Source organism: Euprymna scolopes, chromosome 11 (genome assembly GCF_053919585.1).
Source record: "Euprymna scolopes isolate OS-2025 chromosome 11, ASM5391958v1, whole genome shotgun sequence".
NCBI classification, from domain to species: domain Eukaryota; kingdom Metazoa; phylum Mollusca; class Cephalopoda; order Sepiida; family Sepiolidae; genus Euprymna; species Euprymna scolopes.
In genome coordinates this window covers 22,967,005-22,986,657 of record NC_136492.1, presented here as the reverse complement: position 1 = coordinate 22,986,657, position 19,653 = coordinate 22,967,005, and the positions used below count along the sequence as shown (strand labels likewise).

The 19,653-nt window shown below is 33.5% G+C and overlaps 1 protein-coding gene across 4 annotated transcripts in view; it reads right to left on the bottom strand.

The window, feature by feature from the left end:
• The window catches only part of LOC145287807 (E3 ubiquitin-protein ligase RNF13-like), a 287,508-nt gene that overhangs the window by 193,093 nt on the left and 74,762 nt on the right, over positions 1-19,653 (bottom strand). The window contains exon 1 of one of the 4 annotated variants that reach the window (XM_080135652.1): positions 12,164-12,275. The exons of 2 other annotated variants lie outside the window; for them this stretch is intronic. In XM_080135652.1, the coding sequence (XP_079991778.1) occupies positions 12,164-12,169 (6 nt within the window). In that variant the 5' untranslated portion in view covers positions 12,170-12,275. Of the gene's footprint in view, positions 1-12,163; positions 12,276-19,653 lie in introns of those variants that run through there. One more of the 4 variants, XM_080135653.1, reaches the window with a different exon arrangement.

Sequence of the window (19,653 nt, the reverse complement as noted above, 5' to 3'; positions counted from 1 at the left end):
CACTGCGCCCGAAGTCCGTGAGTATTGGGAGGTGAGGCACCGCCTTAGCACTGACAATGGTCTAGTATTGTTGGATCGAAGGATCGTCATCCCCAAAACACAACGAAAAAAGGTCCTACACTGCCTGCATTCTGCACACCAAGGAGTAGTCGGCATGAAAGCACATGCCAACGAATCGGTGTACTGGCCAGGGATGGATGCATCAATCCGCAGTATTAGGGCGAATTGCATGGTATGCTCAACCATCGCACCTAGTCAACCACGGGAGCCTATCATTCTAACACGATCCCCAGAGTGGCCATTCCAGCAAATCGTCATGGATATTTTTTATATTGAAGATCACACATACCTTGCCTGCGCAGATAGGCTAACTGGTTGGCTAATTTTATACCGCCTAGAATCAGGTCACACTACTACAACCAAATTTATGTCCATATGCCGACAACTGTTCCAAACATATGGTGCCCCAGAAGAACTCAGCACCGATGGCGGCCCACCTTTCACTTCCAGCACGTTTCAAGAATTTCTGAAAACATGGTGTGTTAGGCACAGATTATCTTCTGTTGCATATCCCCAATCCAATGGCAGGGCAGAGCTCGCAGTAAAAACTGCAAAGAGGATTGTAAAAGGAAACACAGGCCCCCAGGGTTCCTTGGACGATGACAGTGTTGCCTGGGCCATCTTGCAGTATCGGAATACCCCAATCCAAAGCATTGGCCTATCACCGGCTCAATTATTACTTCACCGTCGACTACGTGACTCCATCCCTTCACAGCCAATCCTCTACAAGCCTCATCCTGAATGGGTGTCAGCGGCACAACACCGCGAGGAAATGCTCCACTACACAATCCAATACACACTACAGCTGAAGTGGTGAGAAAAATAGAACGATGTAAAAGAAAGATAGAAAAGAGTGGGGGGGGGAGAAGATGTAGAAGAGAGAGGGAGGAGGGAATGAGCAAGTGGAAAAAGCAAGGGGAGAGAGACAAGAAATGCTAGATGGAGAATTAGACAGCAAGATGGTTATTCACATTACATTTAAACTTTTTGCATGTTGATACAGTCGGTGTAACAGGAAAGGAATCCCAAGGTAAATTGTCCGAGGAAAGTCGTATCAGAGTAAGAAAACTGGCATCTAGGCACATCTACAGTGAAGTGGGGGGATTTAGCAGCTGGTCAGATGTATTGTCTATCAGGGCATGATCCACAGAGGTGCTTATTTGACCCCATACAACCTGCTACGTCTTGATTCAATTCCAGGGCATTAGAGAATGAGATAGGTTGTTGAGTTCTCAACCACTGCAAGAAACTTGAACACCAGGGTCAGAAGAGGGGCACTCTGACCTGCAAAAAGTGCCTGGGCAATCCCATTGGCATTTCCCGGCAAGGATGCCTTAGGCGATTAATTATAGCAATAAATTAACCCCTTCACAAAGAGAGAAGGCAAGGCTTGGGAGAGTGGATCTCCTAGAACTGCACAGAACTAAACTACCACTGCAAAATTAATAGGGACCGGATCATCACAGGAATGGTCTAATCTCTGTTGATTTTGGAGGTCAAGGATAAAAATCCTTAAAGAATGAGATCGGCCAAGGAAGATAACTATTGAATGAGGAATAGATATAATTGCATGCAATGTGACTTAAAGACTACCCTTCCCAATGTTAAGAATAACTTTCTAAATAACGTTATAATTCCAGCATGGTCCATGAACTGCACAAGTAATCAAGTCAAGAAATGCAATGAAATTACAGTTTCATTAAAAAAAAAAATAAACATACACACATAAAAGGGAAATGGTTATCAACCCAGAAACACCAATAAAACCATAAGAAATATTCCTTGATGGAGTAACAATGATAGTTGTTGTTTGATTTGAAGTATTTAACATGGACGAACAGTTTCGCACTTATTAAAGGTTACAATCGCATCTGAGTAATATGAAACAGTCTTGGTGTGGATAATCAAATAATTAGGGATGGGTAGTTTAGCAGAAAAACAAGACTTTCAAGTTTCACTTTAAAAAAAAACAAAAAAGAAAAACGAAATATCAGTGTCTTATGTGACATGTAAAAAAGCTGGAATCATAAGATTCCCATCATTCCCATTTTAGAAGCAACTGAATTCATAAAAACTACCTAGCAAATACCTATACTCGGTGAACCAAGTGCAAGTGAGATTCCAACAATTGCACATAAAGGGACAATCAGAATCTGAAAAAGATCTCTCGGTTGGATTGTCTGAGTTAGCGGGTGAATGTTTGACATTCGGTAGAATGTCCTATCATAAGTTTGAAAAGATGCACTTGATGAGTGAGAGACTTGAACAAAATAATTATAAAAGAAAAAAAAAAAAAAAAAAAAAAAAAAATCGAATTATGTTACAAAATCCGAAACCATTTCGCATAGTGCTATAACCAAACTGATTTTTATTTTTTTTAAAGTTTGAGAAATCTATTTGTTTACATTTTAGCACAGAATGCTATTCAAATGAAAAAAAAAAAGTAAATTGTTACTGAAAAATGTATTCCATTCAGTTCAAAATTTTGTTTTGTCTGCTATTTTTTTTTTTAACGGTCATGCTGACTGAAAACAACCGAGTTTTGCAAAGGAGAAGGAAAAAAAAAATGTTAATGTTTGATGCATTTTTGGTCAAGATTGGTTGGTTGTTTTTGTTGTACGGCATATCAACCCTTTTCAGGTTATTTAATGCCGAATCCAAAGATTTTGAAGAAAGATGTTTTAATAGAATATTTGTTGTTTCCAAGTCAGTTTCTATTTAACCCATAGTTGGGACCCTAACAGGTACTACCACTCCGGGTCAGAGTGGACCTGGGAGCAATGGTAATTAAAGGGTGGCTACACACTTCCCAAAGCCCGCAAGCTGGGGCCTCACCACTGGATATAGTTTAAGGTCATATCCAGGACCTTTGGTCAAGAAGTTAGAATCTTCTGGCAGCCTGATGCAATAACACTAGGGAAGTATTCATGGTAAGATGAGTTTCAGTAGTTTTAATTGTAAGATGAGTTTCAGTAGTTTTAATGGTAAGATAAGTTTCAGTAGTAAATAAACTTTGATATATAGTATTTCGTTTGTTTTTGTAGAAAATGATTGAGTTTTATTAAAAGGGAAGAAAGAAAAACAACAATGTCAATGTTTGGCGCATTTTTGGCCAGGAAACTGGTATCACAGGCAGCCTGATATGGTAGCACCAGTAAAATGTTCACTGTGACAAGATGAGTTTTAATAGTATATAGTGTTTTGTTTGTAGTTTTAGTTTTTGCAGAACATGATTGAGTTTTACAAAAGGGAAGAAAAATAACAATAACATCAATGTTTGGAACATTTTTGGTCAGAACGTCTATCTTCAGACAGTCTGATCAGAGGTCATATATATATATATATATATATATATATATATATATATATATATATACCTAGTTAAAGGTATTCAGGAGATAAAACTCATGAATTAAAACAAGATTATTAAGAGTGCTTAATAAAAAAAAAAAAAAGAAGCAAAATATAATGTCACGGGTGGGGGTTCCATTTAGAAACGTTGATATAATTTGAATAAAATAAAATATGCATCAAGTGCGCTTGAAAGCCAAATCACAGCATGATATTAGGGAAATAAACAAATATTTTACTTGTTTAAAATTTATAACAAATATATTTCGGAGCCAAACTCCATCGTCAGTATGTTTCCTTTTTTTTCTTTTTTTTTTTTTTACTTTTCCTCTTCCTTACCATATTGTAAAGTTGGAGAAAGAAAAGTCTATTTCTAAACTTTACAACATAGCAAGGAAGAGGAAAAAAAAAAAAAGAAAACCTACTGACGATGGAGTTTGGCTACGAAATATATTTATGTTATAAATTTCAAACAAGTAAAGTATTTGTTTATTTTCCTAATATTACGTTGCGATTTGGTTTTCAAGCGCACTTGATGCATATTTTATTTTATTCAAAATATATTTTTATTTACATAGACAAATGTAGCACCTCTGTAATATTTGTCTATATAAATAAAAAATTTAAAATACACATATATAATCCCTATGTCATAATTGGAAACTATAATCATACTAGCATGCATGTTAAAAACACAAATGTTTACTCACTTCAAACCCAGAAAAAAAAAAACATGTTAAGAATAGAGATGAATAATCAGAATGGAATATTTGGAACAAACTAAAGTTTAGACAATAAAAAAAATGAATCAGAATCATGTGCACAGATTAACTCTTGTACACACGAATATCATCTCTCAAGTAAAGGAAAAAGTGTATGCATCGGCAATAAGTTTATATCTGCAGGCACTACCGAAAGATCACTTTGTTCTTGCATCTCGGTCTGTCTATTACATTTGGTTTGAAATGGGAATTTTATCACAAAATTAGCTGTACCTATCCGGCATTGTCCTGGAGGTAGTGAAGTCACTATGATTTTGTAAATTTTATTTGTTTGCACATTTTTTAACTGATACAATAAAAAGAATAAAATTTTAGTTGTAAAGCAAAAAACTGCTTTTATATTATAAAAAATAAGTAATTCGTCATGTCAATTTTTATTTTTCTTGTTCTAATTAAAAAATATTTTCATTTTCCCAGTTGTTCAAGCAGAATTATATAATTTTTAAATAAACTGCACAAGTAGTGTTTTATTAGTGTAAATAACATAGTATAACCATAAAACATGAAAATTGGCTAATCAGAACCAAAGTTTGATCTTTCAGCTTAAATACCATATAGGTCCAATCTCCTCATTCTCCTCACAAAATATTTTTATACGCAGCTCTATAGGTCAGTTTATTAGGATTAATTTTGAAATAGCATTTTTGCTAATTTGTCACAAATTAAAGTTTGGCATAGCAATTTCATCATAAAACATTTAGATTGAAAGAATACATCTCAATATTTGCTTCTTTCTTTTTAAGGAAAAGGGGGAGAAGCATGCTTTGACTTTGTTTATCTCAAGAGTAAAGGGTTGAGTTTGTGCAACTCCCATTCTTTCACTAATAAAAACAACAAGAGCACCAAAAGAAAACAAAAGAAAGAAAAAACAATATCTTGATTATGGATGGATTATTTGATGGAAATAGTTAATACTGATTGGTCATTCTATCAAAATACTTCATTTTGATTGGCTGTTTATACCGGACTTCAACCAATTGGAAAGAGTAACATGCGAGAGATTTGCATTGACTATATAAGTAAAAACCCCAGATAATGCTGCAAGTAAGAGATTCAACTTGCCAAATGAATCCCTGTCGGTCATAACACTTCTCACAGGCTAACATTAACAAACTGACTATTGTCCACCTACCTTGCATTTCAGCAAACAACACAAGTCACAGCTATTAACGATTAAAATATACACATTATTTGAATTATTTAGCCTACTGCTTTAATCTTGAGTACTATTTTCATAATGATGCAGTCGATGTGACCTCTGAACGTCGTCAGGTATAACTTGGAAATCTTTCTGTAAAACTTGGGAATCTGCAAAAATTTTTTAGCAAAATCATTTATTTAATCAACAAGGGGTAGCATGCTCTCGTTTCTTCAGCCATGACTGGGTACAAGTAATTCACAATTGTATTTTGAGTGTTGCTCGCACTGAGGATTGAACCTTCACTCTCCAAAAGAGTAACTTTTACAACTAAATTTAGCCAAGTACTTTATCCACTATGCCATGAATCCAAACAATGACTCCTCATCTCAAACATTCAGAAAAATAATACTAAAATATATGTTTCAAAAAAGTGACGTTTATTTTATTGAATTAAAGAATATTTAGCTGACAATTACTTATAAAATAAGAAAGAATATTTACCGTTTTTAAAAGAATCAAATTGCTACAATCCTAAATAAATAATGAAGAGACATATTCGTTTGTTCATTTAGAAAATATGTCGCTGGCATTTCCAAAATAATATTAACAGTAAAATTCTGTTTCTGAATTTTTGAGATTAGGAATGGTTATTTGTATTATTTGGATTCTTCAGACAACTGTTCCCATCTTGAGAGTTATTTTCACAACGTTTCGGTTGATGTAACACAAGGATCCCTGGCTCAATGGTTAGCGTACTTGAAAAATCAATTGTAAAAGTGATATTCTCCTGAAGGCCGAAGGTTCAATTCTCAGTGTGGGCAACTGAAAAATACAATCTAGTCATGGCTGACGGAAAAAGAGCATGCTATCCTCATGAAGTAAATAAAGGATTCTATTAGAACTTTCATCCAAATTCCCGCGTTCAGCACGATACACCTGAAGAAGGTCGGAGGTTACATCAACCGAAACGTTGTGAAATTGACACTGAAGATGGGAACAGAATTCTGAAGAATTCAAATAATGAGTAAAATTATGACGGTGCTTTCTACATGGATTTGTCTAATTTACATGCTGATTGTGAAAAACATGGAACACTTGTCTGTAGGTATAAAAGAATTAAGCCTCTTTAAGAATATTTCAGGTTGAGCACTGTGTGGGAAATAAAAACTAAAAGGCAGTCAACTAATGTTTATGCAATGTTCAAGACTTCCGCTCGTTTGAACAGTCTAGACTGTCTACTGTCTGCACTTGAATTTGTTAATTCCCTTTATTCCTGTGGCAATTGTTTAGTAGTCTGGAGGTAAAAGCTTAACAAAACGGAATCAAAGGTGGCTTTATGACTGCCTTTAGGAATTGTCACTTCTTATATTGATGATTGCAAAAACATGAAACACTAGTATATGTAGGCATAAAAAAAATAATAATTCTTTATAATTATATATAAATATATACTAGCAAACTACCGGCATTGCTTGGTCGTAAAATATGCTTAAATATAATATTTTAATTTATGCAGGTTTCGTATTTATTATTATAGACAAAATTCTCTATTGCTTATTATATTGTACCCAATATATAATAGTGATTTCAAAAGCTTTTTTTTTTTTTTTTTTAAATATGAGTTGGGTGCCATCAGCTAGAATTGAAATCAAAACATTTAGCTCTCTAGCGGTATTCACTATATTCTGAGCTAATGACATGTGCATATCATAACTTAAATTAATGCAGTTAAACATATAAATGTATATTTGTGCATGCATAGAGCATACACATTGAGTTGAATTATGCCTTACAAAGTTCTAATTTTAAAATTTTTACCTCTTAGCAGTTATTTTTCTGGTTAGAAACCAAATGTATTTTGTTCCACAGGTTCAAATACCTTATGTATCAAGTTTCAAGTCTGCAGACCAAAATTTAAAGTAGTTTGGTAGAGACTATTCTGCAGACAGATAGAGATGTACTCTAAATGCAATTATGCACAATGTAGAAAATATGCATAAATAGAACTGTGCATGATATTAAAATGAAACTAATCATCCAGTAAGAAAACAAAAAGCGAACAGTGAATTAATAAAAAGTTCTTGTTTAAAGGAATATGCAAATTAGTTGTCCTTTTTTTGAAGTTTCTGGCATATTCACAACTAAGTATTTAAGGAAGTTGTATTAACTTTTAAAATAGAAAAGGAGGTTTTTAATATGTCAGTGTGACAAATAATATATATATATATATATATATACAGCCTTACTGATGTTTAAAATCTGCTATTTTGGCAAATATCTAAGCTTGTTTAATTAATGAGGTTTTAGCTATCTTTGATTTTAAGGAGTTATTTAAAGAATAAATTATATTTCGGCTTTACATAACACAAGTTTCTTTTTTGCGGATATATACATACCTGCATACTGCATGTTTTTATTTCAATGACAAATTAAAATCACTGGTCCAATATCTATTTTAAGAAGCTTATCTGTTTTCATTAAAAAAAAAAATAGATTAAAAAAAGAAGCAACAAAAAAAAAAAACACTGGAGTTTGGCCTGTAATATTTTGAAGTTAAATAATGATAAGCTGAATTATGTTAGACATAGGTGTTCAACCACGAATACATTTTAGGGGAAACAAAAAATATATATTAAAAACTTGCTTTAACTATCTGGCATTGCAAGGAAGTCTTTACTTTCATTTTTGTTATGCCCCCTCCACCTCCAGCCTTTTTTAATAACCGCTTTCAGGTATATACATTTTTTAGAAAGGGATCACCACATATTAAGGCCCGAAGGGTACTCGAGGATAAAATTTAATGTATGCATGATAATCATTGGGACAATAATGTAGTAATAACTAGTGGTGGAAATTTGGTATAATTAGATTATTTAACAATATGGTACAATAAGAACTTGTTTACATTGGACTTGACGACAATATTGTAGTCAGCGGTCATTACTTGGCTTGTGTCATCCATCAATTGACAATGAAACACTCATGAAGATTGTGTACCATCATGCTTGCTCACTCACTGTGGCCAGATTTCTAATTCCGAGTGGCAAGTGTTCTATCTTGATATGAGGCCTTCCATCAGTCATAATAGTAAATGTCTTAGTATGGCTCGTCTTTATATAACACGTTAATTTTTACCATCATTTTGATGAAAACCATGGAAGCTGCAACTTCTGTCCTTATTTTAGAATAATACAAATAGAATTATGGTAAATAGCTTAACATGTAAACAATTTCTTATTCTTTCGTTCATCCATCAATTGATGATGATGAACTGACAAAATTTGTGCGCCAGGATGCTCACACTCATTTCAACCAGAAGCTCCAGAAATGCCAGTTTCCTTATTCAAAAAAAAAAAATAATAAAAACTATTGATTATACTGAGAGGCATCCTAGTCTGTCGCTTGACTTAAAAGGACCACAAAAGCACTTTTCCAGCAAGTTTATTGCGTTTAGATGCATGTCCAACCAGCACCAAAAGTCAGCAAGTGCAGATACGTTTGTTACATAATCTTGCCACAATATATTGTAGACCACTTGTAGCATCTTAGTGTATGATCTGGGAGGTGACGGTGCTCTAATGGTTAACGACACAGACTGACGACCTAGGTGTTCCAAGTTCAAATCTAGTTTGTTCCACAAAAATCACTTTCACTTCAGATGTTAACATACATGGACCTCCTGTAAGTACGTCTTTTTAGAAAGAATTCTAACTGGAAAAATATCTGGGAAACCAATGCTAACAATAGAATCTTTGGATTCATACAATATGCTAATGAGTAAGATTTCTAGTGAGGGTGAAGAAATTCAAGGAAACCAGAACCTGCCGTTTGAAGATGAGGAGTCAGTTTGAGTTGGATGCTCGAGGAAACGGTTAGTTTTTAGTCGTCCTTGTGGCAACAAAAGGCCAGTTAGAGTGATGTTTTTAGTTGGCCAGAATAAAAGATCCGATTCTGCTTTTATGAGCTGGTCCATTTTCTGAGTTCTGATTGGATAACTCACACGCACATAAAGTTCTTTTTATATAATAGAAGATTACAATAAAATGATTACGACTGTTTGGATCTCGTTTATTATTTATAAAAAGTGTTTGTGTGTGTGAGTGTGTGCGTGTTGGGATGTTTTTGATCATCATTGCTCTGGATGAATAATATCTAAAATTAAAAAATTATTCATTTTTTGGAGGGTCTGCCTGATTTTGTCAGGAGTGGTCGGTTTTTTCCGTCATTTCATGCAGTAATTTTAGAAGGAAAATGCTGACTGATTCTTCAATAAATCAATTTAAAGAAGGTGTGTGTATGTGAGAGAGAGGAATGGGCTCGACAGGAGAAAGAGGAAGTTGGAGAGAGAGAGAGAGGAGGAATGGGATAGAGAGAATGAATGTTTAAATTTTCCCCTGGACAAAAAAAATGTGGTTATTTTAATGCAGTACTATAAAAAAAAAAAATTGATTAGTTCTTTTTATTTCAACATAAAGTCAAAATTGATGATAAAAATATAGAAATAAAACTCCAATAAAACAAAACATTTGTAAACTGTTTCTGTAATCTAATCTCATAGGAATCTCACAAAAGATAAAGAGGTCTGCAACATGGGAAAGAGGCATAATTCAGCAAACTTTGAAGCTGGTTCTGAACTGTCAAGGCAGGATAGGATGCTCTGAGTATCTCCTACCCAGATGTGGCAACAGTACTTCTTTTTAAGATGTATTCGGCTATTTTACAGGTAGAGGATTGTGTCGGGAGTGAGATACCATTTGGAGTAGTAAAACTGCTTCAAGCATCATGCATATGGATTTAGAAGGCTATCACAACGCAATATATATGGCATAATCACATTGACACACCGGTTCCCGCTGGATCACTGAAGTTAAGCAACATTGAACCTGGTCAGTGCTAAATGGGTAACCAATTGGGACTACCAGTCGCCGTATGTCCTCTCCGCTTATCTCGGCATTGTTTCCAGTCATCCTGGTCTTCTCCTTGCCACTGGACTCAAACAGTGCCGATTCAGGAGAGGTGTGGTTGGAGATTGCGCAACCCTTGCCTCACAATTACATGCGCAGATGCCCCTAAAGGGTATCATTTGTCTTTCGAGACTGAACGGAAGCATGGATGGACAATGCAAGAAATTAAGTTACTGCTCTGAATACACACATCATATATATATATATATATATATATATATACGCGCACACAAAAAAAAAAAGTTGCCAAAAATACATCAAGAATTTTCATTGCAAAAAAAAATCTGGAAGAATGGGAATATGAATCAAAGTGAGAGAGAAAGAGAGACAAAAATACCATGTATGAGTATGTATGACTGATTAGAGATTGAAAATATTAAGACTAACCTGTTGCAACATAAATGATGTAAATATTTCACGAGTACAGATGTAGAAAGTGGGAGTTATGTTTATATTTTCCAACTGGTTTCATAGATTTTTGCTTTTCAACTTCTCAGAGATTGGGGGGGGGTCAAAAGTGAAAGAATTAATTTTAACAAACTAGCCTGTTGGTTAGAAGCAAAGTGTAGTATCTGTTCTGATACTACACTTTATCTTTTACTGTTCTCAGTCAGTGAATTAGAACTCTTTCTACAAAGAGGCAATTTTTCATATTTTTGTCCCAATCCAGATTTATCCTAACATAAAAACCTACCTTAAGCCCAACTTTGCCCTAGACACGTAAATAATAACTGGAGTAAGTAAATTTGTTAGTTTGAGGAGGGTACAGTATGAGATTTATAGTAAAAAAATGAAGTTCACAACATTTTATGACGCTTAAGTGTATACTTTGGGGGGAGGGGCTACCCCTTTGTTAGCATTATTCATAGCTCCACTCTGATTTTAAATGTTAATACCAGAGTTAAATTAAATTTGTCCTGGGTGAGATACTAAACAGCTTCAGACACACTTACGCAAGGTGTTCGCCAAAATTCTCCACCACACTACCTGGAAATTCAGTTTTTTTTCAATCTCCTTCAATTTGAGAACTTCCGGGGGGGGGGTATCCCTTTCTTACCATTACTTTTAGGTCCAAGTTGACCCCGAATGTTAGTAGCAGGTCTAAACTGGGCATGATGTCAAGCAGCACTGGACAACCTTGGGCAAGGTTGTCGCCTCTACCCTATCCTATCACCCCAAAATCCATTTTTGCCACATCTACTTTTCTTTCCCTTACTATCTTCTAACCCTATCTACATACAATCCATGCTTCCCCAACTTAACAGTCCTGGATAGTACACAAAACTGAATCCAAGAGTGTGAAGTCATCCACTAGTTATTACTCCCAAGCCCACTCTGGGTCTAATATATGAATTAAACTCACTTGAAGACTTTATTTACAAAATATTAACCGACAAAACAAATTAATCTACAAACTAATTGTATACAAAACATATCTAAAGTTTCAATCATAACATCATGGCATGCCTTAAAACACTACAATCAAGTAACATCCTTTTATATGTACCTATTTACTATGCCTCCCCACGGGACAGAGTTAGACACCAGGGTCGTTTTTTAACGTGGAGAAAAGGTACAAAAATAAAAATTGTCTCAGTCGTGAAGGATTTCTCCTCCACCGAAAGAGAACAAGAAATAGAAGTGCAGCATCTGAAGAACAGATACTACACTTTGATCTTGTCCCGAAGGCCAAAAGTCAAAACACTGTTTTTGTTTGACTACCAATTTTAAAAAAAAAAAATCATTCCATTTCGGGGGGGGAGGGGGGGTCCCTAACAATAAAAGAAATGAAATTTGTCTTTTAAACAATGATAATCAAAGCAACATGAACACAAAACAAATATAAAAAATGTAATAAAAAGTACCTGCATGTGAAATGAAATTTTGTTTTGTATTAATCCAAAAAGCAGAAATGACAACTAAAAAAGTTAAAAACAGGTTGTTTTTTTTTTCTTTTTGTTTACTATCAGTTGGGGGGGGCAAGAGAGAGGGGGAGAGAGCGAGAGAGAGAAAGAGAAAGGAAACCGGTAAGAGAGTAGTTTAAAATAGAATTAATTCAACGTAAATAAAAAGAGAAAGTGTGTTTAATTCCTGATTCAATAAGTGGCCAATCATCGATAAAAAGGACTTTGATTCAACCAATCGAAGCTTCAGGAAATGGTTTCAAGGCAAACAAGAAAACTTATCTGGGTCACTCTGTTAATTGTGTCTACGAAACAAACTGTGGGGGATGAGATCTTTAGTCCAATATTGATAATGAATCAGACATACTCACCACGAGTTGTCAATAGAAAAACAAATAACTCAGATTCATTTCTATGCATTTTTCAAAAGAATTCCCAATATCACACCTACAATGTATATTTTTTTTAAGATAAACATGCATAATGATGCAGAAATGCATGCAAAACGGTGATGGAAAAAAATCTGGCTCAGGGTTGGACCACTCAAGAAATTGGCTGGACCCTTAAAAAAAAAAAAATCCTTAAGCGAAAAACTAAGTGGACAACTACAGTCGATGACAACTCCAAGGCTCCTTTTTCATTATCTGCAACATTGACGTGTAGAGGAGAACACCACGACATTTACAGAATTACTCCACTTGCCCTTGTTCTTCCTCTTATAATGTTGAGTATTTAGCAAAGGGGCACAAAAGACCCCCCCCTTTTTTTTTTTTTTTTAAGTTTTTAGTATCACTCTACCAAGGACTGAACTCTGAATCTCCCGGCCCTTTAGTAAACACTCTTAATATTATGCTTAATGACCTTTAAAATGGAGGTTACTACTGGGAGATCAGACCACTTGAAATCTTATCGAATTATTGTCCACTCCACTTTTGTGGCATATCAACCCTTTTTAAGTTATTTGATATCAACTCCAGTTATTTTGAAAAAAAAAACTTTTGCACTTAATATTTTAATATTACCAAATATTTTTACACGCTGTATACAAATGATTTATAGATTATTATTTTTTTTTGTAGATTTTTTTTTGTTGTCTTTTGTAAGTAATGATATATCCTATTTAAAAATGGAACCTTGAGAAGTTGGAGTGGAGCTGGAAGCAATGGTCACTAAGGACAATTCCATACTCTCCAAAGCTCACAAACTAAAATGTGACCTCATCTTCAAGTGCAGTTCTCTAAACTCATAAAATATAGAATAGCAGAATCAGTCATAGGCCCAAAATAGAGGAAAATACAAGAGGAGATTAATTGATTATCAGCAACTCATTAATGAAACGCTAATTACTATTCTAGGTCTTTTCAGACAATTTTGGTTCGTAGACAACAGAAGCATGCCCAATGAGAGATTATGGTTAGTTATTGTCCAGTTCAATAAAGATGTTTGATAAAGTTTATTTATAGACATCTGTATGAAGCATATTCATTTTAACTATGTGTCTTGACTTCAGACACTATATCTATATCATACCATTTAAAACACACATACTTTTTGAATTCTAACTATTATAGTTTTTTTGAAAAAAAAAAAAAAAAAAAAAAAACATTGTTTCATGCCAAAATCGCACCACATTTTTTTTTAAATTCTAACAATTAAGTATCGTTTAAAAGAAGAAAAAAAAAATTCTCAATCCAGGTCATAAATATATTACACATTTTTCATTTGTATTCTAATGGTTATTGTTCATTCAGGAAAAGAACAAAAACATCTTTTTCACATTACAAATGCTTCAAATATTTTACTTGTATTTCATTTCTTTAAATCAATCATCTTGAGAAAATCTTTAAATAAAGATGAAACATTGGTGGATACGTAAATAATTTTTTTTTCGTATATATATATATATATATATATATATATATATATATATATTACACTACTACTTTGTAGTTTGTGGTTTGGTGGTAGAGTGTGGGATGTCAGTTACTGGGTTTTGGTTTTTAATCTTTCTAGGTTTAACAACACTGATGAGTTGTAGAGGTGACAAAACGTGTGTGTGTCTCTCTCTCATATATATATATATATATATATATATATATATATATATATATATATATATATATATATATATATATATATAGAGAGAGAGAGAGAGAAAGAGAGAGATGAGCTGTACTTCCCAATTTTTTATGACTTTAATTTTCTAAATAAATAGCGTTTTTAGATATTTATTTTTGCAAATATCATGACATGATTACTATCCTTTGTTGTATTTGCAAAGTAAGATAACTAAGGGAAAATTCTCTTCTCTAAAATTACCATTTTTGGAAAGAATCAGGTGTGAAATTAAATAGTTCTGTGCTAATAACGCAGCATACAGGAAAAGCAAACAGATTCAGTATTGATTTCAGATGGATTGTTGTCTGAGTTTGATTTCCGAAATTTGGCAAGATATACACATACACATATATATTAAAAATAATTAAGTCCTGCAAGTCAATCGAGATGTATTAAATTAAAATTTAGCCACATAGCAAGTTCTCGTTTAGATAGATACAAATGCTGTCTGTTTCTCCTTTTTTGTGTTTATAAATAAAACGAAATACAATTATCTATCGCATTTGAAATGAGACTGTTGCAATAAGAAGTCTGAATTCGAGATATTTTGATCAAGGGATTTGAATAGTTCAACTAGCAGTACGGTTTTATCATCCATACTGATGAGTGTTAATGAATATGAAATATGTCTATAGATATTAAAGGACATTATTTATTAAAACTAGAGATATATGATAGCTATATTTTATAAGTTTATATTTATTTGGAGGCACGTTTAATCCACTGGGAGAAATGTCCTCTAAGTCTTCGTTAAAACATGCATCTAGGAAAAGGAAAACTGATATAAAAACTTCAGGTCTACTGTCTGCTCTGTCCTGTGGCAGCCATTGTATCGACTGAGATTAACAGTTGTACTAACATGTGTGGTTGGCTCGGTACAAAGCCTTCATCACTAAAAACAAATCATCTGTGTGGATTTCTGAAAAACTTAGTTGTTGTGATGGACCTCAGATGCTGAAATCGATGAGTGTCATTATTTTATAAGTTTGTTTACTTCAATAAATTGCTTACTAATTTGCTTTTATTATTCTGAAGTGAAAACCCAAGTAGTTCTCTGCAGAATATAGCTTTAAAACATGTGCAGAGTACAACTTTGGAGTTTATTCAATAGAAATCTACATCTACTTATGCAAAACAGCAGGTTGTAGTTTTTTTTTCTTTTTTTTTTTTAAACCAAATATAAAAATAAAAAATTTGTTCAGTCTTTATTTGAATGTTTTTTTTTTTACAAAATTATAATATTTATAATAAAAATATATTTATGAACTGTTTTTTTTTTTTAAATCAAACATCAAAAGGTGCTGATAAATCCCTATGAGATTTTGTTTAAAAAAATATTTAGGGACTTTTTTTTTATATATATTTATGGACTGCTTTTTTAATTTATTTGTGAACTATTTTCTTTGTTTGATTAAATAAAAAAAAAAAAAAACAATTCATAAACATATTGGGGAAAAAAGTTCATAAAATATTTTAAAAACACTAATAGATCTGTATTATTTAGAATATTAAAAAAAAAAAAAAAACACTGTTCACTTTTTAAAAAACACCGCTCATAAATTTTTTTTTTTTTTTTTTACAAGGTGGTCACTACTTATCAAGGCCCGGAAGCCACTCAGGGATAAGGGTTATTGCATGTACAGTATGTTAGTGTGGAGATTTAATAAAATGTCTACTTAAGGGGGCGGTTCATCAGGAATTTGTTGATGTTGGACTTGAAGACATCCAGGTTGTAGTCAGGTAGGAAGCAGGCAGACGGAACAGAGTTCCACAGGCGTGCAGTTCTAAGAAAGAAGCTTTGTTCATGGAATCTACGTTTGGATTTAGGCACAGATAAAGAGTGGGGAAAATTTTTGACAGTGGTTTCAGCTAGACGGGTGTTTTTCATAAAAGATTGGCAAGGGGGGGGGGCGAGAGATTGGAGTTCAGACGAGCACCTGCCATAAAAATAACGATAAAACAAAGATATGCTCGCAACGTCTCTTCTGTGGGAGAGAGGTTGCAGGGAAGAGAAAAGGGCATCCCCCACTATGCCACAAAGTATTTTGTACTCTGTCAAGGCAGGATAGGCTGCTTTTAGCAGCTCCTGCCCAGATATGGCAGCAGTATTCTATCCTTGGATGTACTTGGCTTTTATACAGATAGAGAATGCATCAGTAGTGAGATATCTTCTGGAGTGGCAGAAGGATCCCACCATCTTTCCAGCGACCTTGTCAACAGATTTGATGTACGTGTTCCATTTCAGATCAGGAGTAAAGGTCAAGCCCAGAAGCTTGTCGAAACATGGGGCTTCTCCTAGACGATAGCCATCCATCCCAATTGATGCCAGATGGAGATCAGAGCGTTGTTGATGTAAAGATAGGAGTTTGGTTTTAGATGCATTAAAGGTAACCAGCCACGTCTTCCCCCACTTGAACCACTCGTGCGAGATCAGAGGAGAGAGAATCAGAGAAAATTTTGTCATTTACAGCCTTTGATGTGTTGCCGTAGATGGTTGTGTCATCAGCATAGATGTCAACGAATGATTTATGTATGTGTTTAGGGAGATCATTGATGTAGATCAGGAAGACAGTTGGGTTCAGGATGGACCCCTGAGGGACTCCAGCATTAATACTGTGGGCCTCTGATCTTTGTCCATCGACTACTACTCTTCTATCAAAGAGAAATGATTTAATGATTGAGAAAACATTTCCAGTTATACCGTAGCTGGAAATCTTGTGAAGTAGGCCTTTATGCCATACCTTGTCAAAGGGCTTTGATATGTCAAGAGCAATTGCCCTAGAAATGAAGCCCTTGTCAAGAGATTTGCTAATCCTATGAGATATAACCGTTAGCACATCTAATATTTTAAAAACACTGCTCATAAAAATATTTTAAAAACACTGCTCATAAAAATATTTTAAAAACACTGCTCATAAAAATATTTTAAAAACACTGCTCATAAAAATATTTTATCAACACTGCTCATAAAAATATTTTATCAACACTGCTCATAAAAATATTTTAAAAACACTGCTCATAAAAATATTTTAAAAACACTGCTCATAAAAATATTTTAAAAACACTGCTCATAAAAATATTTTATAAACACTGCTCATAAAAATATTTTAAAAACACTGCTCATAAAAATATTTTAAAAACACTGCTCATAAAATATTTTATAAACACTGCTCATAAAAATATTTTATAAACACTGCTCATAAAAATATTTTATAAACACTGCTCATAAAAATATTTTATAAACACTGCTCATAAAAATATTTTAAAAACAGTTCATAAAGTTTTATAACAGTTGTATTTTAAGGTTTGATGCAAAAAAAAAATAAAATAAAAAAATATTATGATGTCTAATGAAAAAAAAAACAGTTAATAAACATTTTTCTTATAAAGCTTATAATTTTGTTATAAAAATTCAATAATAAAAGTTGAATAAAACTTCTATTTTTATATTTGCTTGGTTATTCGTACTTTAAAATTTTTCTTATGTCATTTCGCCGAATGATTGTGTAAACAAAGTTTAATTCTTTAACAAAAGCCAAATTTTATATATATATATATATATATATATATATATAAATATTTTAAAAATACCGTTCAAATTTTTATATATATATAAATGACATCAGAAAAAAAAAATATATATATATATATATATATATATATATATATATATACTAGCATTTCAACCCGGCGTTGCCCGGGTGTTTGGAGGTGTATGTTGAACAAAAAAAAAAAAAACAGAGCGGCCAACTTTTTTTTTTTTTTTAACTTTGACCCCTATTGTGACCCCTTAACATTTGTTTTGGGATCAAATCAAGTTAAGTTAGATCCATGTCCAAGGAACCTATATCTAAAATTTCAAGTGTTTAGAATCAAAATTGTCAGAAGTTTGGTAGAGTTCTCCATTGAACTTTGACCCCTCAACAGCCAAATTTCTGGCCGAAAACTGATTACAAAGATTTTCCCAAATCTCAGTACCCTGTATATCAAATTTCGAGTCTGTAGACTAAAAATTGACAGAGTTATTGCGTAGGGAAATGTACACACATACGTTCACTTTTCTAGATATATATATATATATATAGATATATAAAACATGTATGTATGAAATTGATATTACTCAGAATTTTTTTTCTTTTTTAAAGAGAAAGAGAAAAAAATTTTATTGCAAAGGAAAAGCAGCTACTCCACATTTTTTTTGTTACAACGAAGAATCAAAAGATATTCATCAGTGGAAAGTACATAACACGAAACTGGATTTACCAATGTACAAATGATACTGGAACTAGTAGCATGACTGAAAACCTGGGTGTGCCAAAATTTACACCCACACTTGACCTTGTGTCTAACCTCGTGGAAAGGAAGTAAATAAAATACATTTTATTTATTTGTATAATGAAGTTTGATATTAATCTATTGCTTGCGAGATGCCTATGCATGGCGGTTCAAAGCCGCCAAGACAGTGATGGGTGCCAGTCTTGGGACAAGTAGCAAAGATCTGAGCACCAGCGCTAGGTCCAACATCACCTTTGATAATCTGTAACCACGTCTTCAGCTTGCATCCTGGGCATTTTCACCAATCTTGAGTCGTTTCAGAGCTATTGCTTCGTGAATTAACTCACTTGGACTGTGACACGCAGTGTGGCCAAATCAGCAAAGAGATTCAGGACTATTTTGCATCGTGTCTCACTTTGGGTACTGGAGACGAAATGCCAGCTAACCTGCAGAATTCGATGGAGACAGTATAGGTCAAACATTTATAGTCTATTGTAATCTGCAGCTCTTATCTGCCAGGTTTCACAGGGATCGTCTGAACAAGGGCTTTCATGTCTATTGTGTTTTTGGGTTGAGACCATAGATGGGGTTGTAGGCGACTGTTGATTTAGACATTGATGTTATCAAAACCTTGATGTTTACGAACATTTAGCCCAAGTACTTGAAGTGACTGACTTTCTCTAGAGTTTCCCCATTGAGAAAAGTCATGATTTTGTCGAAGATCATGAAAATGAACATTTACATTAGAGAGGGTAAATATGAAAGTCGTTCCAAAACTAAAGACTTCTATTTTTTTTTATACTCAAAAAGTTGAATAGCTACAAAGATGGGAGTGGTACTATTGAAACGAGCAAACTTTTCTGCTTGAGAATTTATATAGGTACAGCAATTCTCAATGCACTTTTGCTTTTTTAGAATTTAACACTTAATATCTTCAATAGATATATGAAATTTTCACACCATGAATGCATAACTTCAGTCATCATAACAATGCAATTTGCAATCCTTTCTGATCCACTCAGACAGAATAACAAAGAGGAGGCATTACTTTTGGAATG